This window comes from Xyrauchen texanus, chromosome 30 (genome assembly GCF_025860055.1).
Source record: "Xyrauchen texanus isolate HMW12.3.18 chromosome 30, RBS_HiC_50CHRs, whole genome shotgun sequence".
Classification (NCBI taxonomy): Eukaryota; Metazoa; Chordata; class Actinopteri; order Cypriniformes; family Catostomidae; genus Xyrauchen; species Xyrauchen texanus.
The window spans coordinates 25545198-25567356 of NC_068305.1; the positions used below are offsets into that span (position 1 = coordinate 25545198).

Below are 22159 nucleotides of genomic sequence, written 5' to 3' on the forward strand. Positions count from 1 at the left end.
GATCCCTCAGAGACCCAATAAGCACTGCTCACAATGAAGCTGTCATCAGGAGAAAAAACTGTGCCACAATGCTTGAATAGCAGAATTAACTTGTCAAACTACTTTCATTTACTAGCATCCTCTGCACACAATGCACATTTAAATAAAGTATTTGTATAGTGCAAATACTTGAGTTAGGTCTTTTACCAGAATCCATATGTGTAAATTAACCCTCTGAGTTCATCATCTGTGTTCATGTTTGCCATGAGGGCAAAAATGATTCCCTTTTTTTATTGTTTAAAAGCAATTTGTTATATTTGATGTTGGTTTATTATTATTATTATTGAGTAGTACTGTTTAACATAATATAGTAATTCTGACAGCGATACTCTGCTGTTTGAGGGGGGTATTAACATACTGGCTAGATAGCAACATGAGATAATGTTAATCTTTTATCTATATATATATATTTGATTATTTATACATTATACATTTGCAATGTAATCTTGGCTCAATCTATGTGTATGTGACTTGCTCACAAATGAGCTACAAACAAGACCACATGGTATGAAATTTGCTTATCAAATCAGTGCTCTCCCCTTCCAAACTGCATACAGCTGAATGTCACCTTGATTGGGAGCTCACTGCTTTGCAACAAAAGATATTGTGTTTTTGTCATTTTTAAATGACACTCCTTTAGGAATCAGTGACATCAAGGTAAACTCTTGCTCTGAGTATAATATAATAACAATAACCTTGACAAAACTGAGCAAATGTCAATGCGTCAGAGTTCATTATTAAAATGCTTTACTAACACATTTAAAACTAAAGGATAATGTTCCAGCTCTAAGCATTAAAACACAGAGACATTCTTCTTCCCTTTTGTACTCTCAAATTTTCATCATGCACATTTATTATACAAGGAGTCATCGTGTCATTGTATAGAATTAAGCGTTGCACAACTGCCTCCTGGTGGTAACATTTGGCGTTGCACAGGAACAGAATTTGCAACGTTAACTGTCAGTGATCTTCAGGGTCAAAGTCCTCAGAATGCCTTAAATGTAAATCTATATAGATTCGATATAATTTATTAACTTATTTATAACAAAACATCTCTTAATTAAATATTTATTCTCAAATGTTTGACCCCTAAACAGAATCACAATATTAGTCACACAAAAACACACGCACGCACGCACGCACACACACACACACACACACACACACACACACACACACACACACACACCTACTTATGCACTTAAATCATCTACTTGTTTTGTAGACATATTTCATGAAACAAATTTCAAATTGCACAGGTAAACATAACAGCATTATTCAAAATTTATTAAAATCAACATAGTATAATATCACCTGCACAAATATTTACTGCAACAGTATAATATACATTGAGTTAAATGAAAAACAAACTAATACCACTGCAGTGATACACCTCATATTAGTGATCAGAACAGTTCAATCAGCATAAATTTCACTTAATTTCAATTTAATGAGAGTAGAAAGACATTGATTAAAGTGGGATATAAATCTAACTTCAGTTACTTTAATCTCAGCAATGAGAATCAGTTACTATAATGAATGTTAAACTGCAATATTTCAAGAATCATTTTTAGGATCAAGTTGAAAGTTGAAAAAAGTTGATTCCAAATTGTATCACCTAAATGGTGGATATTGATAAGAGAGAGAGAGCGAGAGAGAGAGGTGTACAATTAATAGACAAAAATGACAACATTTTTGTATATCTGTTAACGATTTTCAGTAATGATCTCAAGAGTAATATGATAAAACCCTTTGCATTAATTTACAATCACAGTGCACCAGAACTGGTAAGCAGCATGTTTAGTGACATTTTTACAGTACCTTTGCAGACAATAAGCTGTTCATCTTGTTATAGTGAGGAAAGTGTAGCTTTATCAATTGATCACCCAAGAATAGATTTATAACTTTGAAAGATCATCCTTTCAAAGTAATGTAAGTGCATGTCTACCCTGTCCTTTTCAGTAGTCAGAGAATTATACAGAAAGTCAGTGAAATCGAACATAATCCCATTAAGTTCCATAACATAACACAAGAAGGAATAATACATGTTAACATGGGTGCTCCAGCCATACAACAACAATAAAATCAAGCATATTGTCAATGCTGCCTGATACTTAAATGATCCATTGCTTTAAATCTGTTTAGTAAATATAAGACTGACTGAGTGGTATTGTACTGTAAATATGTACTGTAAATGATATTTTAATACATTTAAATGATATATTTGCATTGTAGTGCCCTCTTTTTTTTCAAACTGAAAAAAAAAAGTTTGGAAGTACTTTCTGATTCAAGAGAAGTATTCTTAATTGTTTCACTTTCCATTTATAAATTAAAGTATAAGAAGAAATAATATTAATCAAAATGAACAGGATATAAGCCATTAAAGGAACAAAATACAGTTTACTAATAATTTTGACTTAAGTAAAACAATATTCCATGTACAGTGCAACATAAATATGAAAATGAACCGAAAGTACGGTCAAGTCTCTTCCTGTCCTCAGCACCAGCAGGATTTACGTGTGTTGTCGCCAGCATTACACAATCCTTCCTGCTCCTCCAAAGCAGCCAGATTGAACTCGTCATTGATTGAACTTCCCAACAAATCAAGATCCTTCTTATTGGCTTGTAAGACTAATTCAGCCAATCGGGTAAAAGACTGATAAGGAAAAAATGGAGAAGAAATAAACAACCTAAATAGCTGTAGACAGGAAAACAGACAATAGAAATGTGTAAACAAAAACTTATCAGAGGGTAGCACAAACAAAAATACACCCCTTGTGAATACATTCTTTAATTATGCAAAAACAGAAAAGTAACAACTACATTTGGATTTCTTGAAGTAAAAAACAATGCTTTCAAGGCAGCAAAAGAACAGTGTGTTATTAAGTTTAGGTTTTAGATCTGCATAAAAGGTCACGACATGAGGAATTAAATTTTCCTTGATCTTTTAGCATTTAATGTTCTCTAAAAACATAATGTAAGTTTCAGAACTCAAAACTTCCTCCTCACTGCAAAAACAGCATTTGCTGAAACCAAGATGCCAAAACGACTCATTCTGATCTTCCTCCCCACTGTGATGTCACACTGTGGTAGACATTTGCATCTGACTGCCTTGACAACAACACATCAATGACTACTTTATCTTATCACTTCCGTAGCCCCACCCAGTTGTGGTGAGCAGTGAGATGTCAGTGAGAGAGCAGGTCAGTCAGGAGCAGAGAGCCAAACAATACAGTGGACGTTTATTGTCAGGTCTTAATGGAGGAGTACCAAAATCGAGCGGTTATGACAAACAGTCAGAATAAGAGTGAAAAAATGATGCCTGTTTTTTTGTGCAAAAAAACAAAAAACACTTTCACTAGAACGTATAAGCCTTGCAAAAATCTAATGAATACAGAAAACAGTGTACCTCTGTAATGTTGTGGTTGGTAAAGGCACTTGTCTCAAAAAAGTCCATCCCATAAGCCTTGGCGAGCTGAAGCAAACAAAGGAGATTAAGAGTTTCACACAGATGTCTGCACAAAGTCTTTAACAGCAGACAAACTAAGATTTTTCACAGTAAATGGCCGCTGTGTGGTATGAATGAAAGATGTAGTGCAAAGAAATGCAAAAGTACCAACCTTATTCCCCTGCTCTGTAGCTACTTGTCTCTTCTGTTCTTCATCAGATTTGTTCCCGACAAGTATCTTCTGCACCTTCTCAGGGGCATACTGATCAGGGACAGAACCATAGAAAAAATAACTTAACTGATCAGACTGAGACCAAAATTATTTATGAAGAGGTAGAGATCATATCTAATATCCACCTTTTTCCTGTGGGTCTTACTGGGGAAACAAATGTGGGTGGTCGTTCTATAGCATTCCTTAGCTCTGGCTGCAGTCATTTTAGACCCTGTTTACAGCTGGTAATAAGATTGGTTGGACATTCCAATTTCTTCCATTCATTTAAATAGAAGTGACTAATCTCGGCTAAATAGTCTCTGGCCTCACACTCTATAGAACTACAGTGCCCATCATGCACTATATCTCCTCCCCAGAGTTTGCACAATTCTACTCCTGATTTCATGCAATACAGGGAAAGTAGAGGTGTACAAAAGCGACACGTTACTTCATTTAAAAAATAATTCAGATATTGTTGTCATGGATCCACCGGACTCCCTCTCTCACGCCGCACTCTGCTCTCTCTCCCTCACTCGTCAGTCACTCGCTTGAGTGTTAATCATGCACACCTGCAGCTCATCATCACGCTGTTTGGACCTGCACTTAAACCTCACACTCATACTCAGTCAGCATCTGCCTTGTTGTATATTCCTAGGACTCACCGTTCGCTCTGCTTCAAGAGGAAAATAACGTCCTTGTGTGTAACTTATCTGTGTATCAACGATCTGCTATGGATGTGCAAGATAAGTGACTTGAAATCCCTGAATGTGCATTATGCCTTTAAATACTGACCTGCTTCTCAGTTTATGGATGTAGAGAGTCTGAAACCCGGTTGAAGTTTTCCTGTTTTTGCAAGGATTTGACTAGAAATACAGATCTGTGGATCCTAGCTCAGTTGATCGCCTTCTGCCTCAGTTCTCTGGCTGTGTTAATAAGACTGTTTACTTGCCTGATTTCTCACCTCACGCTACTTACCAGTTTCCTCTGTGTTCTGTTAAATAAACTCCCGCACATGAGTTCATCTCCAGTTCCTGTGTTGGTGTGTCATTACAGAAAGGCCACACCAAAAAAGAACACAGCGGGAGCTGCCGCCATTACGGAGGAAGATCTCCTCACGCAGTATGTTCACCAACCAAGAGCATGGAGCCGATAGGGGTGTTCATGGAACTGTTTAGGCTGGAACTTCCTCTCCGGGAATACTCCGCTAAGTTTTACCAACTCGCTGCTAAAACCACTATATCGGGCTCATGCCTCAAGAGCCATCTTTGGAATAGGACCAAACTTTCACAGACCTACAGCTCTTCCAGAAGTGGAGAATCTTTGTTTGTCGGATTATGTCCGAGCTACACTGGACATCCATTACCCCTTGCCATTTTTGACACAAGGGACAGAGAAGGTCAATCCCATCACCCCTAAATTAACACTTTGGGGTATGGTGGTAACCCTGTGCCGCCACTGCAGTCTGCTTCGAAGACCACGGAGATTACCCAGTTATTTTTGCATTCACTTCTAAAGTGAATGATCCCCCACAGATGTCGGTACGTAGAGCCATGAAGACCATTCCTCACAGATTATCAATGCCCATGCCTGCCATGGTTAACGAGCCAGAGCCTATGCCAGTAGCCTCGACCGTACCAGAGCCAATGCCAGAGGTCGCTGCCAGTGCTCACGACCACGGAGGCTGTTCCCCAGTCGCTAACGGCTCCACCTGCCTTCGTCGACCCTCCCTCGGCTCCGCCCTCTAAATCTTCCATGACTCCGCCCTCACCCCTGAAGCTCCACCTCCTGATTCCCAAACTCCTGCAGCTCCGCAGGCTTTTCATCCTGAGACTACTCCTCTGTTTCTGGACCCATCTCCAGCTCTCCCATTGGGATCTCAAGTCCCTACTCCTGCTGCTCCCCCTCTGGATCTGCCTATGTCTCCGTCCCCTAAGTTTCCACCTCCTGTGGCCAAACCGCCTGTCCCTGCTCCATGGCTGCCTCCGGACCCTGTCCCTGCTCTGTGGCTGCCTCCTGTTCCTGTTCTATGGCTGCCTCCCAGACCTCCTGATCCAGCCCTTGCCCAATAGTCACTTCCCTGGTATCCTGATCATCCACGGACTCCTCCTTGGCCACTGGATTGTCCGCAAATCCCTCCTGATCGTCCTCCTGGATCCTTCCCTGTCATTTGTGTCCTCCTGCCCTCCCCCATCTTTGGGCACCTGGAGTTGCACTTTGGGGGGGGGTTCTGTCACGGATCCACCAGAATCCCTCTCTCATGCCACACTCTGCTCTCTCTCCCTCACTCCGTCAGTAACTCGCCTGTACACCACCTCTCATCAGTCTGCCGAACAAAAGTTTAAACTTCTGTGTGGATATTAAAGGAAATAACAGTCCAATCGGACAACTTGAAAAAGCGATTACATACCCATGGGTGAGAACTTCACGGCTCTTCCTCAGTGCGTCTGTCTGACTTGAACATGCAGGGTGACAAGATTACAAGCACTCACATCTGAAGCTAGCTACACTAGGTACACGGGTATTCCACTAAAACAACATTATTCTGCTTGAAATGTTGCGGTTGTGCTTCGATTAAATCTCAACTGCATCTGGGAGAACCTGTGCACTGGTTTAGTTTGTGCTTTCTTTGTCTTTTGGACTTTTTTTTGCAGTTTATTAACATTCAGTAACACACTGATATAGTGTTTTGAATGTCCTAACAAAATCATGCACACTTCCCTCAAAATCCCAACACTGCAACGAAATAATGAATGGACGAACATCATAACAACAGCTGTGTTTACTTGACAATGGAAGTAATGCCCATATATCTCTCTAAGCATCACGGCACATTGGAAAAATGTGGATAGGGTCTAGAATTCATTAAGTGCAATGATTTCAGTACAATAACTAGTGGTGCTCATTGACTTTTGTTACCATTTAGATTATCCATCCAGTTTCCTTATTTTCCTATTGTGGGAAAATGTATTTAAAAGTGGAGTCAATGTTTCAAATTGTAATATACACAACATATTATAAATGTGACTAGTGTATTTATCACTTTTTTGGCACATTAAAATAAGTAGTTTTAGAGTTTCATTGTTTTGAAATAAAATGTCACAGAAATCAAAATATCCATATAGGATTTGTAATATTGTAAAATAAAAAGAACTGGCCACAGATCTAAATATTTCTAAGACTGTGTGTGCATATATAATTCTCTCTTAATTTCTTATATGAATACAGAGAGTGGGAGGAAAACTGAAAGACCGATTTTAAGTGAAGAGATTTAAAAATGAGTTATATTTAGCAACATTAATGAAAACATTTTAGAATAAGAGTAAAGTCATCAAAACTATGAAATACCAGTGTAGGGTAGTAATGGACTACATGTATTCTGGATTGTGTTATCAGATTACAAAAATAAGTACTAAATTATTAGATTAGTTTTTTTTTATGGATTAAATGATTACATATTGATTACATTCATGTTAAATGAAAGTGAGTAAAGTGAAAATTTGTACTTGCTGTAATTCACTTAAAATAAGATTTTCATCAAAACATGTAATCCAAAAGTAATCAGATTGTACCACCTAAAAAGTGTAATCCAATGTAATTTATAATCAGTGCCAGACAACATTTCAGAGGTAATCTTCCCAACACAAAGAAATAACACCCATAGTAGTAGGGGAATTCTTTACTGACCAAAACAAATGTTAAAATATTAGTTTACTCATTTATTCAACTTCACGTTGTTCCAAACCCATCTGGCTTTCTATATTTTTTTTATATTTATATTGTTTTCTACTCAACTAATTGAAAGCATTTAAGCATACGCATTTTGCTTTAATATGCTTTTACGATCACAAGAAACAAATTCAGTCATGTGGGTCCAGACTTCTGAATTTTAGACCCCATTTCCATCTGGTATTATGATGCGTTTTTGGTGATGAGATCACATGTGGTCAGTGCTAAATACAAGTCTAAACAGAGTCAAAAACGCATGTAACCGCATTACATTTGATGTGTAAACGCTAATCTTCCCTGAAAGCGCCACCCTACAGCTGTCAATTAACTGCTGTGCTAAAAGAAGAGTTTAAACTTTGGAGGTTTATACATGCTTTAAAAGGAAACAACCATCCAATCGGGAAAAATAAAAAAGCAGATATATACACAAACACGATAACTTTTACAGATCTTCTTCAGTGTCTGAAATCAACAAGCAGGGACACTTATGAGAAGCAAAAAATCTGCAGCTCAGGTTAATTCAACTAATCCACTGAAATAACTGACAATTCTGCTCGAAATGTTGTGTTTGTGCTTAGAATACATTTCAGCTGCATCTGGGACAAATAATGTGCCATTATTTTTGCACTTTCTTTGTCTTTTCTGACTTTGTTGCGGTTTATTATCATGCAGGAACACACTGACATAGTGACTGATGTATGTCATCATGAAACGAGTCCCTCCCCTCCAAATCCAATCACAAGCGGTCATATGAGACAGATTTAAGTGACCAGGTTTGAACAGCGATGTGTCTCACCTGACCACGTGTGAACAGATCACCCGAGACGCATCTGTAGTGTATGCTTTCAAGCCCACAGCCTCACCTCATCCACATCACTGGCCCACTTCATGATGTGCTGAAATGAACGTTCGCTTGTGATGTCATACACCAGAAAGATACCCTGTTGATACATGCAAATGAGCTTTTTTAAGCACAATGACACAATCTTCACCAAAGGGCATCTTAACCTATATCTTACCTCAATTCTCAATTTGATTACTATACTGTATATTACTCATACTCCAAATCATTTTGTGTATGTGTTAAAAGGCAGCTCACCTGTGCTCGTCTGTAATACTGCTTCGTAATGGTCTGATATCTTTCCTGACCTGCTGTGTCCCTACAAACACAGATCTAATTAACAAAACCGATTACTGGTAATTCAAAATCTAGTGCAGAATACAAGACAATCACAGCGAAGAAACTTACCATATCTGTATTCGTACTTTAATGCCGTCTATCTCTAAGGTCTTCATTTTGAAATCGACACCTGAAGGAGTAAAGCAAAACATTTAATAAAGATTTCAAATATTTAAAAAAAGAGCCTTCTCATTCCTAATATTGACACAAATCATCTGCTAAATCATCTTGAGGCTCTACGGCTCAAATGAAAACTCTAATGAAGGTGTTCACTGAACCATTAGAATCAGACTCACAAAGGCATTGAATTGTGATGATAAAGAGAGTACAGAGCTGATTGACTTCAGGACTAAGAGACTTAATAAGACAAAGAAGCGAAAGTAATGGCCAAGAGGTACTTTGAGAACCAACAGCGGAGTAATCCATAATCAGAGTATGATTTTGCATTTTTGTATGGTGGGAAATAATGCGCACTTTGGCCCATGAAAGAAATCAACTCTTTTTATAAAGTTCAGATGGACAAGAAAATGCTAAGAAATTAACACTAATCCACAGTAAAATAAGGTTTGTTGCAAGATGCTCCAGCTCCTTTAAAAGTTGTTTTGCTGGAAAATTTTGTTCTCAAGAATATTTATGAATGCTTCATTCTAAAACATCAGTAGTCGGGTGTCTTTTCTATTTTTATTTGTTCTGGCTGCAGTTGAATAAATCAAATTTCTTTGTGAGACCAACTGCCTGCTGAAACAGCTTATTCCACCTGTACAAAACTCTTAATATCTAGCCATCTGCTAAGTATGTCTCAAACCTGAAGAAGTAATTGCTTGATGTCTTTCACTACTCTTAGTGAGAAGACAGCACACAAGTCTCCAGTCAAACAGTCTTGTAAGAAGACCTGAATTATTCAAGCAAAAATAAAAATGATCTCATCATTTCATCACCCCTCATGCCATCCTAGATGTGTATGACTTTCTTTCTTCTGCTGAACACAAAGATTTTTAGAAGAATATTTCAGCTCTATGGGTCCATTCAATGCAAGTGAATGGTGTTCAAAACTTTGAAGATCCAAAAAGTGCCTAAAGGCAGCACAAAAGTAATCCATACAACTCCAGTGGTTTAATACAAGTCTTCTGAAGTGATCCAATTAGATTTAGGTAAGAAAATAGACCAAAATAAAACTCTTTTCTCTGTACATCTTGCCATTGCAGTCTCTAGGCACGATCATGATTTCAAGATCGATTACACTTCCTAGTGCTTGACACAGTATAATAGAGCTTTAAAACATTATTGTTAAGGAGACTGCTGCAAAGACTAAAAGTGAAAAAGGAGATACATTTTGGTCTGTTATCACCCAAAATCGATCAGATTGCTTCAGATGACATGGATTAAACTACTGGAGTCATATGGATTATATTTATGTGGGTTTCATGTACTTTTTGGCACTTGAAAATTTTGGTCACCATTTACTTGCATGGTATTGCCCTACAGAGCTGAGATATTCTTCTAAAAATCTTTACTTATGTTCTGCAGAAGAAAAAGTCATACACATCTGTGATGGCATGAGGGTGAGTAAATGTGAGAATAACATTTTTTTGGTGAAATTACCCTTTAAAAATTCCCTTTCCTATTGCAGCTGTGCCATTTGATTAAATCTGTTAATGCACGACTTTCTGGAATACTTGATAATGATTGGTTAATCTCGGGATCTATGTCATATATATATATATATATTTTATAATGACAGCTACACTGTATTGGACAGTTGTTCCAGGCAACTGATTTCCTACTTTATTGTGCTGGAGTCTCTCGCATCACTCCACTGTGTCTTTCTGAGGACTAAGGCCACATCCACACTAATACCTTCTTATCCACATTGGAACAGCATTTTGTTCCAGCAAAAATGGAGAATATCAAGTCTCCAAAATGTTTTAGTGTGGATGTGGCCTAAGAGCAGTGTTGTGAACCATTCAGAATTGAATGAGGAATGCCAATTCAATTCCAGTTAAATTCCTAATTTTGGTCTGAATTTGAACTGAGATAGCAAAAAGGATGTAGAATTGCAATTCAAAATGTGATTTTAAGAATAAAAATGTGATTTTATAAAATTCAAATAAATGTATATGTTTATTTTTTAATAATACAAGTGATTTTTCATATATCATGAAACATGGTATTATATTATCACATGCATAACAAATTAGGTTTAAAGTTTAGGTTAAGTTTAAATTGGCCTACACAAAATGTTTATGTGGTTCAGTCCCATTCAATCTCTTCCCAGCATGCACTGGGCATGAATAATATGTTTGCATGTTTGGTCATTTACATAAAATTTTTGGTGTTGATTTTGTCACGGTAAGTAACTTGTTTTGTTTGTTTCTCAAATAAAATTATTAATTTGTTGATTTTTTTTTACCTTGTTGTGTTTGATGTACCGGTATCGAGGTTTGTGCATGGCATTTTAAAAAATCATTTCTTTTTTCTCAGAGGTGTTTGTGTAATGATTAATAATGTGATGTTACTGGTTGAAGACAGCAAGCGTAAAGCTCTCCATGAAATATACATTTATAGAATACATGAAGTACATGAGATGCTCAGAAAATTTAACAGTTTAAAACCATTTAAATAAAGGAAGCAATTGCCAGTGGACTAAGTTGACAGAGTTTAAAAAATATTTTTAAAGTTACTTAATTATACATATGGAATAGATTAATATGTCAAATTAATATTTAATATGTACAACTAATATGTAATAGTCATGACATTTTAAGTTCAGTTAATGTACCTAAAAACTCAATACAAACATAATTTCTTTAAGTTATAAAACAAACTTTTGACAGTATTAATAATCAATAATAAATACAATACAATTTAATGTTTGAAATGCCACAAGTATAAATTTGTATTACATTTATTTCACTATATTTCATACATTTAATGGAGTATGGTGCAGAACACTTCATTTCCCAGAATGCTCTAATTTGCTCAATACTGTAAAATGAAACAATCAATGGATTCAAATTTTGAATCTATTTTCATGAAGTTATTTGAAAACAACATGGTAGACTATTTCTGTTGCTGTACAGCTAAAACAAAATCAAAATTTTGGTGGCTGTATTAATTTGAGCTTTATTTTATTATTATTAGTATTATTTATGGAAATGGTATGTCTAAAAAGTTTAAACATTTAAGTTTATATAAACTACCTATTAGGGAATAAATAGTCATACTTGTTCAAAAATAATAACTTAATTATTTGTCAGTAAATGTGTCTTGGACCAATGAAAGTCCAAGAAGTGACTTTTGAATTTCTTTGAATTGCAATTCAGTAAATTCCACTTCCTTCAAATTCCAATTCAACAAGCCTGTGCGGCATGGCCAAATACAATTCAAATTCCAACTCATGAATTGAAAGGGAGTTAATTCTGAATTTTGCACAACCCTGCCTAAGAGACCCGTTTCTCCCTCCCCATCATGTTAGGATCACGCTTTTTAATAACTTGCTATACTGATCAAAATTTGTGATACTAAAATTTGATTAGAACAACTTGTTTATTTTTATTCTTAATGGCTGGAATTAGATGACAGGCAACACACACACACACACACACACACACACACACACACACACACACACACACACACACACACACACATACATGAAAAATCTACTTGAAGGCAAGTATAGGAAACACAAAAATAGGATATTGGTACAAAACCATCTTGAATGCCACAAAGTCCAGTACCATCTATAGAACTCCATAGCCATCTCTTTTTCAAACTACATTAAAGGGTAACTAAACCCTAAACCAACTTTTTTTAGTTAATGATCTGTAAGCATGGGGCTTTATTAGTACTGGTCATTGATTCAAGTAATTTTTTTGACATTTGTGTATAAAGTGTTTTAATTCTACAATATATGGTGTAAAAACGTCTGAGTGCTGCCCTCTTCAGGTTGAACGGTGGCTACTGCAGTTGAATTTTCCTATTGGCTGTTTCCGGTACTTCTTGATGTAAGCAGTGACAGCTGACATAAGCAGGTTCCAGCTCACCACGCCCTTGGTACGAGCTACCACGCCCATGGCAGTATAAAAACCATCTTGTTTCGTCAAAACCACTGTAGCGAGTCAGGAGTTGGAATTGCGAGTATTGAAAACGATCAGGATAGAGTATTTTAGCATCTATTTAGCATAGCATTTATATAGTTATTTAGATTATTTCGTGTAGCCTAGGTAGTTAATTAGCATATTTGTTAGTGTAGTATTGTTAGAAGCATAGTTAGTTAGTAGCATAGTATTGTGTCAGTTAGGATAGCTTCAAGTTAGCGTAGATTATCTGTATTTAGTACAGTGGTCAGGATGGTACGTAGGTGTAATGTTGCTGGTTGCAACAGCACTGCTGGACTGTATTGCTTTCCATATAGACTTGGAAATTAGGCGCCAGTGGGTTGCACGCCCTTGTTCTGGAAGACCGCGAGTTCCCGCCTAGAGCTGTAGGAGTGTGCAAACTGCATTTTACGCGGGATTGCTTCTCCAACGCAATGGAGGTGGAAATGGGCTTCTCCAAACAGCTCGCGCTGAAAAGCGACGCAGTGCCAAACGCTGCTCCTCCTGCATGGACTCCACCACCTCAGCGGCGTCTTGAGGTGAGTGATCATATATATTTGAATCACAATTTATGGTTAGGCTAAAGTTAATCCTCTGGGGCCGACAAACGCGCGTTCGCGATGCAGGAGTGTTAAACGTATTGCACCCTTATACATTGTATTACGGTATTGACTACCTGTATAGTTTTATTTGGAGGTATGTGGTTTTGTACATGATGACGTTACGCTTTACGTCACATTCTTCTAAGTTGAGAGAACAGCTAACTGATGTTATGTTCAAGTGAAGCTTGCTAAATAAAAATCCTGCTAAAAGGATAAACATCACTGAACAGCGTTTCGTTTGTTTTTCCTGCACGCGAGTGAAGGTGAATGCGCACTCGGATGCTCAACAGGGAGTTAAAACCGCAGTTTGAGCCAGCGGCTCGAATTGATATGGCTCCGGCCCTGTGTCCACAGACAATTCACCCTCCTCCACTTCAGGTGAAGGTGGGGGAGAAAGGTCCTCGACTTCAAAAGACTGCTCCGTGGCAAAGCTACTTGCCTCACTCCAGTCACTCTCCATTTTAGAGTCTCCATTCAGCAGCTGTCAATTAATCTGTCACTACGGGTCTCAGGTGCACGCCCCCCCCCGCCCCCCCCGCTCTGGCCCCTCTATCCCCGCTGGGGTCTGCCCACTTTTCGAGCATTTTTCAAATATTGCTAGTGGGTGGAGTCAGACTCTGAGCAGGGGTTTAGTTACCCTTTAAATCAGTGATTCTCAAATGGGGGTACGCGTACCCCTAGGGGTACGTTGCGGTACTGTAGGGGGTACATGAGATTTATATTAAAAAAAAATTTAAAAAATCTTAAATTAATTTAAAAGATATACAAAATCATCCATGATTTCTAAAAATATCATACGAAAATAAGTTTAATAAAATGTTTATGCAAACCACATTTTTAAATAAAATGTTTATATTTTAAATGTGATTGTAAACTACCTAACGTTAAATCAGAGAAGAAGAATTTGAATCACGCGGAGCGGGAAGCCAGTTGCTTTACTATAAAACAAACAGACATTTAAATGATATATTGGTTAAAACGTAGTAATACTACAGTGGAGGATGAAGAAAAAAAGAAAGCCAAAGTGGAGCCAACAAAATACCGTCAATATCAGGAGGGGTATGTTTTGATGGGATTCACGGCAACAAACGGCAACCCTCCCCAGGCATTGTGTTTTTTATGTGGGGAGAAACTAGCTAAACAGCTCGATGCAACCGGCGCACCTCCAGAGACATCTCAGCACCAAACATCAGTGTCATATTGGAAAGCCACCAGAATTTTTCAAGAGAAAACTTGCTGAGTTTAGATCATCGCAGGAAACAATGCGAAAAGTCTCCACAACATCAGCCAAAGCACTACAGGCGTCATATGCGGTGTCACTGCTCGTGGCCAAAGCAAAAAAGCTGAGGACCTGTTACTCCCAGCCGCTGTTGTATTAACAGAGACAATAATGGACAAAAATGCCGCGGACAAATTAAAAACGGTGCCTTTGTTTAATGACACCGTTTCCCGCAGAATAGAAAGAATGGGAGCGGATATTGTTGAACAAGTTGTGGGAAAACTTGGCGAAGCATTTTCACTACAGCTTGATGAGTCGACCGATGTCAGTGGCAAGGCACAGCACAGCTCATTGCTTTTGTGAGGAATGTGGATGGATATCGACGACATTTATGAAAATGTACTTTTCTGCAAGAGCTTAGAGGGGAAAACAACAGGAGAGGACCTTTTTAATGTTGTGGATAATTTCTTCATTGAAAACGAGCTGGACCGGAGAAACTGCAAGAGTGTCTGCACTGACGGAGCTGCGTCAATCATTAGGCGTGTTAAAGGGCTCATGGCGCGTATTAGAAATAAACATCCTGAAGTGTAGTGGAATCACTGTGTCATACACAGGGAAGCACTGGCATCCAAAAATATAAGTCCTGTGTTGCATGACGTTTTGAATGACAGCATTAAAGTGATTAACTTTATTAAGTCAAGGCCACTCAATGCACGACTGTTTCACCGCCTTTGTGAGGACATGGGAGCTGAACACACACAACTGCTGCTATACAGAAGTGCGCTGGCTATCTCGAGGGAGGATACTGAACAGGCTGTTGGAACTACGGGCGGAGGTGCACACCTTTTTGTCAGAGCAAAGATCTCCATATGCCACCCTGTTTGAAGATAAAGATTGGCTTGCAAAGCTGTGCTATCTGGCAGATATATTCAGCAAATTAAATGAGCTGAATGTGTGTCTGCAGGGCAAGGACACCCACATTCTGAACCTGTATGACAAGGTGGGTGGTTTTCTGAAGAAAGCAGAGTTGTGGAAATGGGCATGTGTACAGGGGGATCTCACCTGCTTTTCTCAGGTGGATGCTTTCCTCTCCAGGGAAGATGTGGAGAGAGCACCAGTGAAGTCCATCATAGAAGAACATTTGGCCAACCTGATTGTGAGTTTTAACTCATACTTTCCTGACATGGAGGGAAATCTCCACAGCTCAGTTGGGTGAGAAACCCATTTCTTTTGTCAGAAGAAAGCAGAAACAAGCTCCCTCTCTGTCACCAGGAAAAACTCTTGGATGTGTCATCTGACTATGGCCTACGGATGAAATATGAAAACTCCACTCTAACGCAGTTTTGGGTGTGTGTAAAAAAGGAGCACCCTGAGCTGGGAGAAAAAGCTTTGCAGCAGCTACTGCCCTTTGGATCCACATATTTGTGTGAGGCCTCATTTTCTGCAATGACTGTGATCAAAACAAAGCAGAGAAACAGATTGGGCCTGGAAAAAAGTCTGATCACTGCTGTGTCCTCCCTGCCCCCGAGGATGACCAAGATCCTCAGTGAAGCACAAGCACATGTTTCGCACTAAATTATAAGTGCAACTTAGTTTGTTGTTTATTATTACAAGTGTTTTTGAGCTAAAATGTTATACACATCATTATATATATATATATATATATATATATATATATATATATATATATATATATATATATATATATATAAAATGTATATATGTATAGAGTGTGCATATATATATATATATATATATATATATACACACACACTGTATACAATGTTTATTATTGCAAATGTTTATTATTGCAAATGTTTTTCATTTACAATGTTTAATAAATCTCATTATGATGGCACATCACTATATCGTAGCTTTTTTTTCTATCTAAAATTATTGGGGCCGGTCAGGGGGTACTTGGCTGAGAAAAAATTTGATAGGGTGTACATTATTGAAAAAAAGATTGAGAAGCACTGCTTTAAATAAAGCAGTAGTGCTTGTGCCCTGAGCTTTCAAAATGGGACACACAGAGAGGTCATCACTACAGACACTGAACTGGATGGCTTGGCGCGGAGGAAAACGATGAAAGAACTGCCTCTACCTTTCTCAGTCTTCCCAATCGTGGGCACCTGGGCTGTGAAAGGACAACAACAATGCTGTAAATTACAGCCTTAAAAGTGAAACTCACAACTTAACTGATCATTTCTGACTTCACCTTTAAGGAAATAAAAATAGGTTTCCAAGTTAGGGCATATTTCCTTTATTTTCTCAAGGGAAAATCTGATGGCCTCTATTTTAAGATTCCAGCTTCCAATTTAGGATGGCAATTATGGTAATGAGCCAATATGAGTGATTTTTGTATTTTTATTCTATTGGTCGATATTTGATATTTAAATCTGGGAGCCAAACCAGTCTCATGACAACTCATAACAATATTATGAGATAAAAATATGGCACGAGACACGCATTACAGGTTATTGACATCTGTACTGCATGAATAAATATATAAAATATAAAACCTATATAAAATATATAAGAAAATAATTATGATAGTTTTATTTAATAAATTATTAATATTGTTTACTTGTAAAACCAGGAATTTATCCGTTATCAGCAGTTACATTAAAAAAATCTATTTAGAGCAAAATATTGTTGCATCCCTACTTTGAATCATTCACAAAAAAACAATAATATCAGTTTTCTGAACTCCAGAAATATGAAGGCATTTAAAGTTAATCTTCAATAATGGCCATCCAAAAGAGGATAATGAATGTTAAACTTGTCATAATGTGCCAGAGCTGAAACAATTAAATCATCGCTCTGACACTTCCCTTCTGATACAGTGTCTAATTTCAAATGGTATTCATTTTAACAGGAAATGACAGGTAGGCTACAGTGATTAGCGAGTACAAATTTAAACACAAGTTGTCCAATTACTCTGGTAATGACAGTGTCTCAAACTGCTAGACTAAAGGCTCTGAAAATATACTGATATTAGAAACAAATGAAGTTCATATCTTTCTATGTTTGTTAGCATCAAATAATCATTGAAAAACTGACATTTATAGCAAGAACAATTCAACACAACAGCCAAGTTACCGTGAAGCAAATTGATAACCAATAAGAATCACAAGCTCATGCTGGGAAAATTAAAAGGACAGTTCACCCAAACAATCGGTCATCATTTACTCTCGTGTTGTTCTAAACCCACTTGACTTTCTTTTCATGGAACACAAAATAAGGTGTTAGAAAAACAACCTCAGTCACCATTCACTTTCATTGCATCTTTTTTGCATACAATGAAAGTGAATGTACTGGCGACCTGTCCAGGGTGTCCCCCGCCTTTCGCCCAATGTTAGCTGGGATAGGCTCCAGCCCCCCGCGACCTTGTACACAGGATAAGCGGTTGACGATGGATGGATGGATGGATGGATGAAAGTGAATGTTGACTGAGGCTAATATTGTGTCCAGCATCTCATTTCGTGCACTACTGAAGAACAAAAGTCATACAGGTATCAAAATCATCAAATAAAATATCTTTACTGTCACTCAACCATATACACAAGTGCAACAGTGGGTGAAAGTCTTGGGTGTGGTTCCAAGCAACATAGCAGTATGACAATTACAATAAACATCTGATTTACACATAACACAGTTTACACATCTGTTACACAACACAATATACACCTAATAATATAAAATATGTAGTATACACAAAATAAGAAGACGGTATACAATAATAAATAAATAATAATTATAAATACAAAAAATATACACAAAATAAGAAGACTATACAATAATAAATAAATAAATAAATAATAATAATAAATATATACAATATACAGTATACACAAAATAAGAAGAATGTATACAATAAGAATACACACAACCATCTCTTTCTCTTAAAAAAAAATATATTTTCTGTGCTACGCTAAGATTCTTGACAGCCTGGTATCAAGATATATATAGGTCATAGCCCTGTGGACTAGAGCTTATTAAACCATGTTTTAAGGCAAGCCACCAGCCATCTATCAGACTAAGCTTTTATACCCTGCAGAAAAAGTTTGCTCTTCATCACATCATTACTTAACCAAAAAACATCCATCCCAGCATATTAAATAAACATTGTTGGCACAGACAGCATGCTGGATGTCTGAGTCAGTGCTTAAATCTTATTGATTTTGGTGGATATCATCATCTGGAATGGTAGGAGGTGTTTATGCTAGTTGGAAGCAAGCTATGCCTCATTTTAAAAGGGAGCCACTTGATATTTGAGCTTCGCAACAGAGAATACCCTGAACTTTTGCAAAATAGCAATAATAAAATAAAGCATCTAATAAAGCATGTGGTATAATTGATGGATAACATTTTTGGAATGGGATTAGCCTCTCAAATGCTTAATTTTAAAGGTGTAACTCATGCAAATATGAAAATAATCATTTTCTCAATCTCACTTTGTTGTAAACTATATGGAGATATTTAGCGAATATCAAAGCTGCTCTTTTCCAAAAGGAATGTCAATGGTTATACTGTCAAGCTCCATAAAGGACAAATAATCACCATATAAGTTGTTTGTGTGCTATATTAAAAGGCTTCGTGATAAGATAGATTTTTTTTGAGAAATAGACTGGACATTCTGCTAAATATCTTCTTTTGTGTTCAATGGAAGAAGAAAATACAGGTTTTAAAATATAAGTGTTTTTGTGTGAACTGTCTATTTAAATGTGATAATGATGCTCCAGTACATTTAAAATAATGATCTAGGAACATAGTTCACTCTTACATAAGCATCACTTATTAGTGTACATGCAGTGAGGTTTGATTTCAAATGAACAATCGAACTGATAAAAACTGAAAAGTATGTCCTTCCCTATTCATATTAGACTTTGGAGTATGAGGGGGAAAAAAATATATAGTTATGGAAACTAGTGTACAAAAATCTTTGTTTATCCTCTTCAATTGTTGAAGACATGAATTCAGCACACTGGGAAATGTCCCACTAGATTAAATGCACACTATAAATACTAAAAGGTGGATAGGTTTATAAAATACCTTTGTCTGCCAAATTTTGTTTTTCATAATATCCAATTAAAAATAATAATTACAAAAATGTATCTCCTATGCAGGAAGAGCTCAAATGTTGCTTTGAGGAAATTATCATTGGCAGCCAAAATGGTATTCAGTATTCCAATAAAACCTTTCAATATCACTGTGAACCAGACAGGGTTTTCCACAGCTGAAACTGTAAGCTAGAATTCAGAACAGTCATTCTAAAACTTCTATCTATACATAGATCTTGCGCAAAAGAGCATGCATGAGTTGGAATGGCTGCTGACAGGACAGTTTGTTGCCCAATATCGATTTGTATACAGACAATAATATACACCTGCACTTTATATGTCTTGACTGTTAGAAATGCCATTTTGGGTTCATGTAACTTACTGATTTAATATTAATTTGAATAATTTAACGCATTTTATTATCAATAATCTGAAATGGTAAATATCTGCATCTTATATCTTATGATTGAGGTCCATTAATGGCTTTGTGATTGTGGTGTGGAAATGTGATATTTTAAGAATGCCAGTACAGAGACCATAGTCTTAGATTCAGGTACCTAGAAAGCACTAGAAGAGCTTATGTGAATGCGTCTCACTATGTGGTGTAATTCTCAAGCCATTCTTTTCACGGCTCATAGACTATAATGGCCCAGAACTGCTATTGTTTTTTTTATCGGTATGTGCTGCCTGTTTGTTCTGCAACTATTTGAACTGATGCATGAAAGTATCACTCTTACCGATGGTAGAAATGTGAGAGGGATGAAATTCATTGTCCGTGAATCTGCACAATAGGCAGGTTTTTCCGACACCGGAGTCTCCGAGAAGCAAGAGTCTAAACAGCACATCATACTGTTTGGCCATGGTGTCAAATGGTGACAATTAAAATAACTCAGCGTCGGGTTTCCATGTCTACCCTCTTCAAAGTATCATCTTCTTGCTTTTTCCATCAAACGGACCGTGCCGAATCCTCGAATAACTGTATAGGTAAAGCAAGCGGCGACGTGTGCTGAAATAACGCTGATCTGATGGGTGCGGCGGTGGGTTACAAAGCGCTCTCTTCGTTTCGCCGACATCCTTCACACCTCATGAAACGGGTGGAGATTACGCTGCCAGTGTTTCATGCTTTTTATAATGATATCTACCAATATGAATTTGATCTTCCAAGTGCTAGTTGAGAATTTTGAATGTCAAATATTTTACTACCTAAGATTAAGGATTGTTTTTAAAACGTTTTATATATACATTTGAAAGGTAAGAAATAACATGTGCAATATTTAGCATTTTAGTCATAAATTCATAGTGGATCTCGTTTTTGTTTTTAACTAAAATAGATCAAATACGCAAAAATGTATGGAGCCGTTCAGCCGTGACGTCAATTTGTAGGCGAACTCGGTAGACTAAGGAATTTCAATTGGTTTTTCGAATAAGGAGTTTCGGTTTATGAGTAGGCCTACATTGAGATCTGTGGTGAAAATAAGACTTATTTTTTTCATACGGATTTATTTTTCCCCATCTCTCTGGATCCCTGGGAGAGACAAGGGAGGGAGAGGGGAGAGGGAAAGAGTGAGGGGGAGAGACAGAGAGAGACCCTGTCCCTGTTCCTCAGCCACTCCTCCGCCCCCTGGCGGACGACAGCTGCTCCTCCCCTTGCGGACGGCAACGAGTCCTCCAACCCCTGGCAAACTGTAACAGCTCCTCCGCTTCCTGGCAGATGGCAGCGGTTCCTCCGGCTCCCTGTGGATGGCAGCAGCTCCTCCGTCCCCGGCGGACGGCAGCAGCTCCTCCGCTTCCCGGCGGACAGCAGCGGCGAGGACTCCATGACAGCGCATCCCTCCTACTTCCTGGGTTTCAGAATCAATGTAACAGGGTTCAGGATGGGCAAGGAGCAGGCAGAAACAGGCAGAATAGTCAGCCTAACTTTAAAGACATAAATTAACTTTAACAAACATAAACACACCAACACATACACAGCAGTGTGTCTCTCTCTCTCCCGAACTGGCACCTCTGGCTCGTTTTTATCCACCTCCCGGCTGATTAGGACAATTCAGGAGCCTCACGATCCAGCCATGCCGGGTGCTGAAGTGAGCAAGCCCCTGAATCTGGCTAATCAGCTGGGAGGGGGATAAAGACGAGCCGGAGGTGCCATTTCGAGAGAGAGTGAGAGCCACATGCGGCCACTGTGTGTGTGTGTCTGTGTGTTTATGTTTAAATTTATTTGAGTTAATTTATGTTATTAAAACTTACATTAACTGTTCAGCCGGTTCCTTACCCCATTACATTGGTGCCAAAACCTGGGAAGGAGGAGGGATGCGGTGTCGTGGAGTTCCCACCACTGCCGTCACTGTTGCTGCTAGCAGCCGGGAGTCAGAGTAACTGCTGCCATCTGGCACGATGGGGAGGAGACGTTCTGTCCACCAGGGTTTGGAAGACTCACTGCTGTCCGCCTGGGGAGGAGCAGCTTTGTCCACCAGAGGGCGGAGGAGTGGCTAAGGACGAGGCCATTGCGTGTCTGGGGACCGGCAAGCGAGTTTTTCTCTCTCTCCTCTCTCTTTCTGTCTGTCTCTCCCCCTCGCT

The 22159-nt window shown here is 38.1% G+C and overlaps 1 protein-coding gene across 3 annotated transcripts; it reads right to left on the reverse strand.

The window, feature by feature from the left end:
* Positions 1 to 1317: 1317 nt before the first annotated feature.
* Positions 1318 to 21228, reverse strand: LOC127623718 (ras-related protein Rab-15-like). Of its 3 annotated transcripts, none has more exons than XM_052098188.1 (7): positions 21081 to 21228; positions 8674 to 8734; positions 8524 to 8584; positions 8288 to 8365; positions 3660 to 3749; positions 3449 to 3514; positions 1318 to 2737 (listed from the first exon to the last, which is right to left on the reverse strand). In XM_052098188.1, exons 2-7 carry the CDS (start codon positions 8718 to 8720, stop codon positions 2537 to 2539), a joined length of 543 nt encoding a protein of 180 aa, XP_051954148.1. In that variant the 5' UTR covers positions 8721 to 8734; positions 21081 to 21228; the 3' UTR covers positions 1318 to 2536. The 3 variants fall into 3 exon arrangements, with proteins under 3 accessions (XP_051954148.1, XP_051954147.1, XP_051954146.1); XM_052098187.1 differs by lacking the exon at positions 21081 to 21228 and adding an exon at positions 20323 to 21054 and having other exon boundaries at positions 1318 to 2695; XM_052098186.1 differs by lacking the exon at positions 21081 to 21228 and adding an exon at positions 20323 to 21054.
* Positions 21229 to 22159: the final 931 nt, after the last annotated feature.

Coding starts and splice junctions, on each gene's coding strand:
- LOC127623718 (XM_052098186.1), bottom strand. CDS start 20,446: ATGGCCAAACAGTATGATGTGCTGTTTAGACTCTTGCTTCTCGGAGAC. Junction 8,735..20,322: donor CTCTCACATTTCTACCATCG/GTAAGAGTGATA, acceptor TTACTCCTTCAG/GTGTCGATTTCAAAATGAAG. Junction 8,585..8,673: donor AAAGTACGAATACAGATATG/GTAAGTTTCTTC, acceptor CTGTGTTTGTAG/GGACACAGCAGGTCAGGAAA.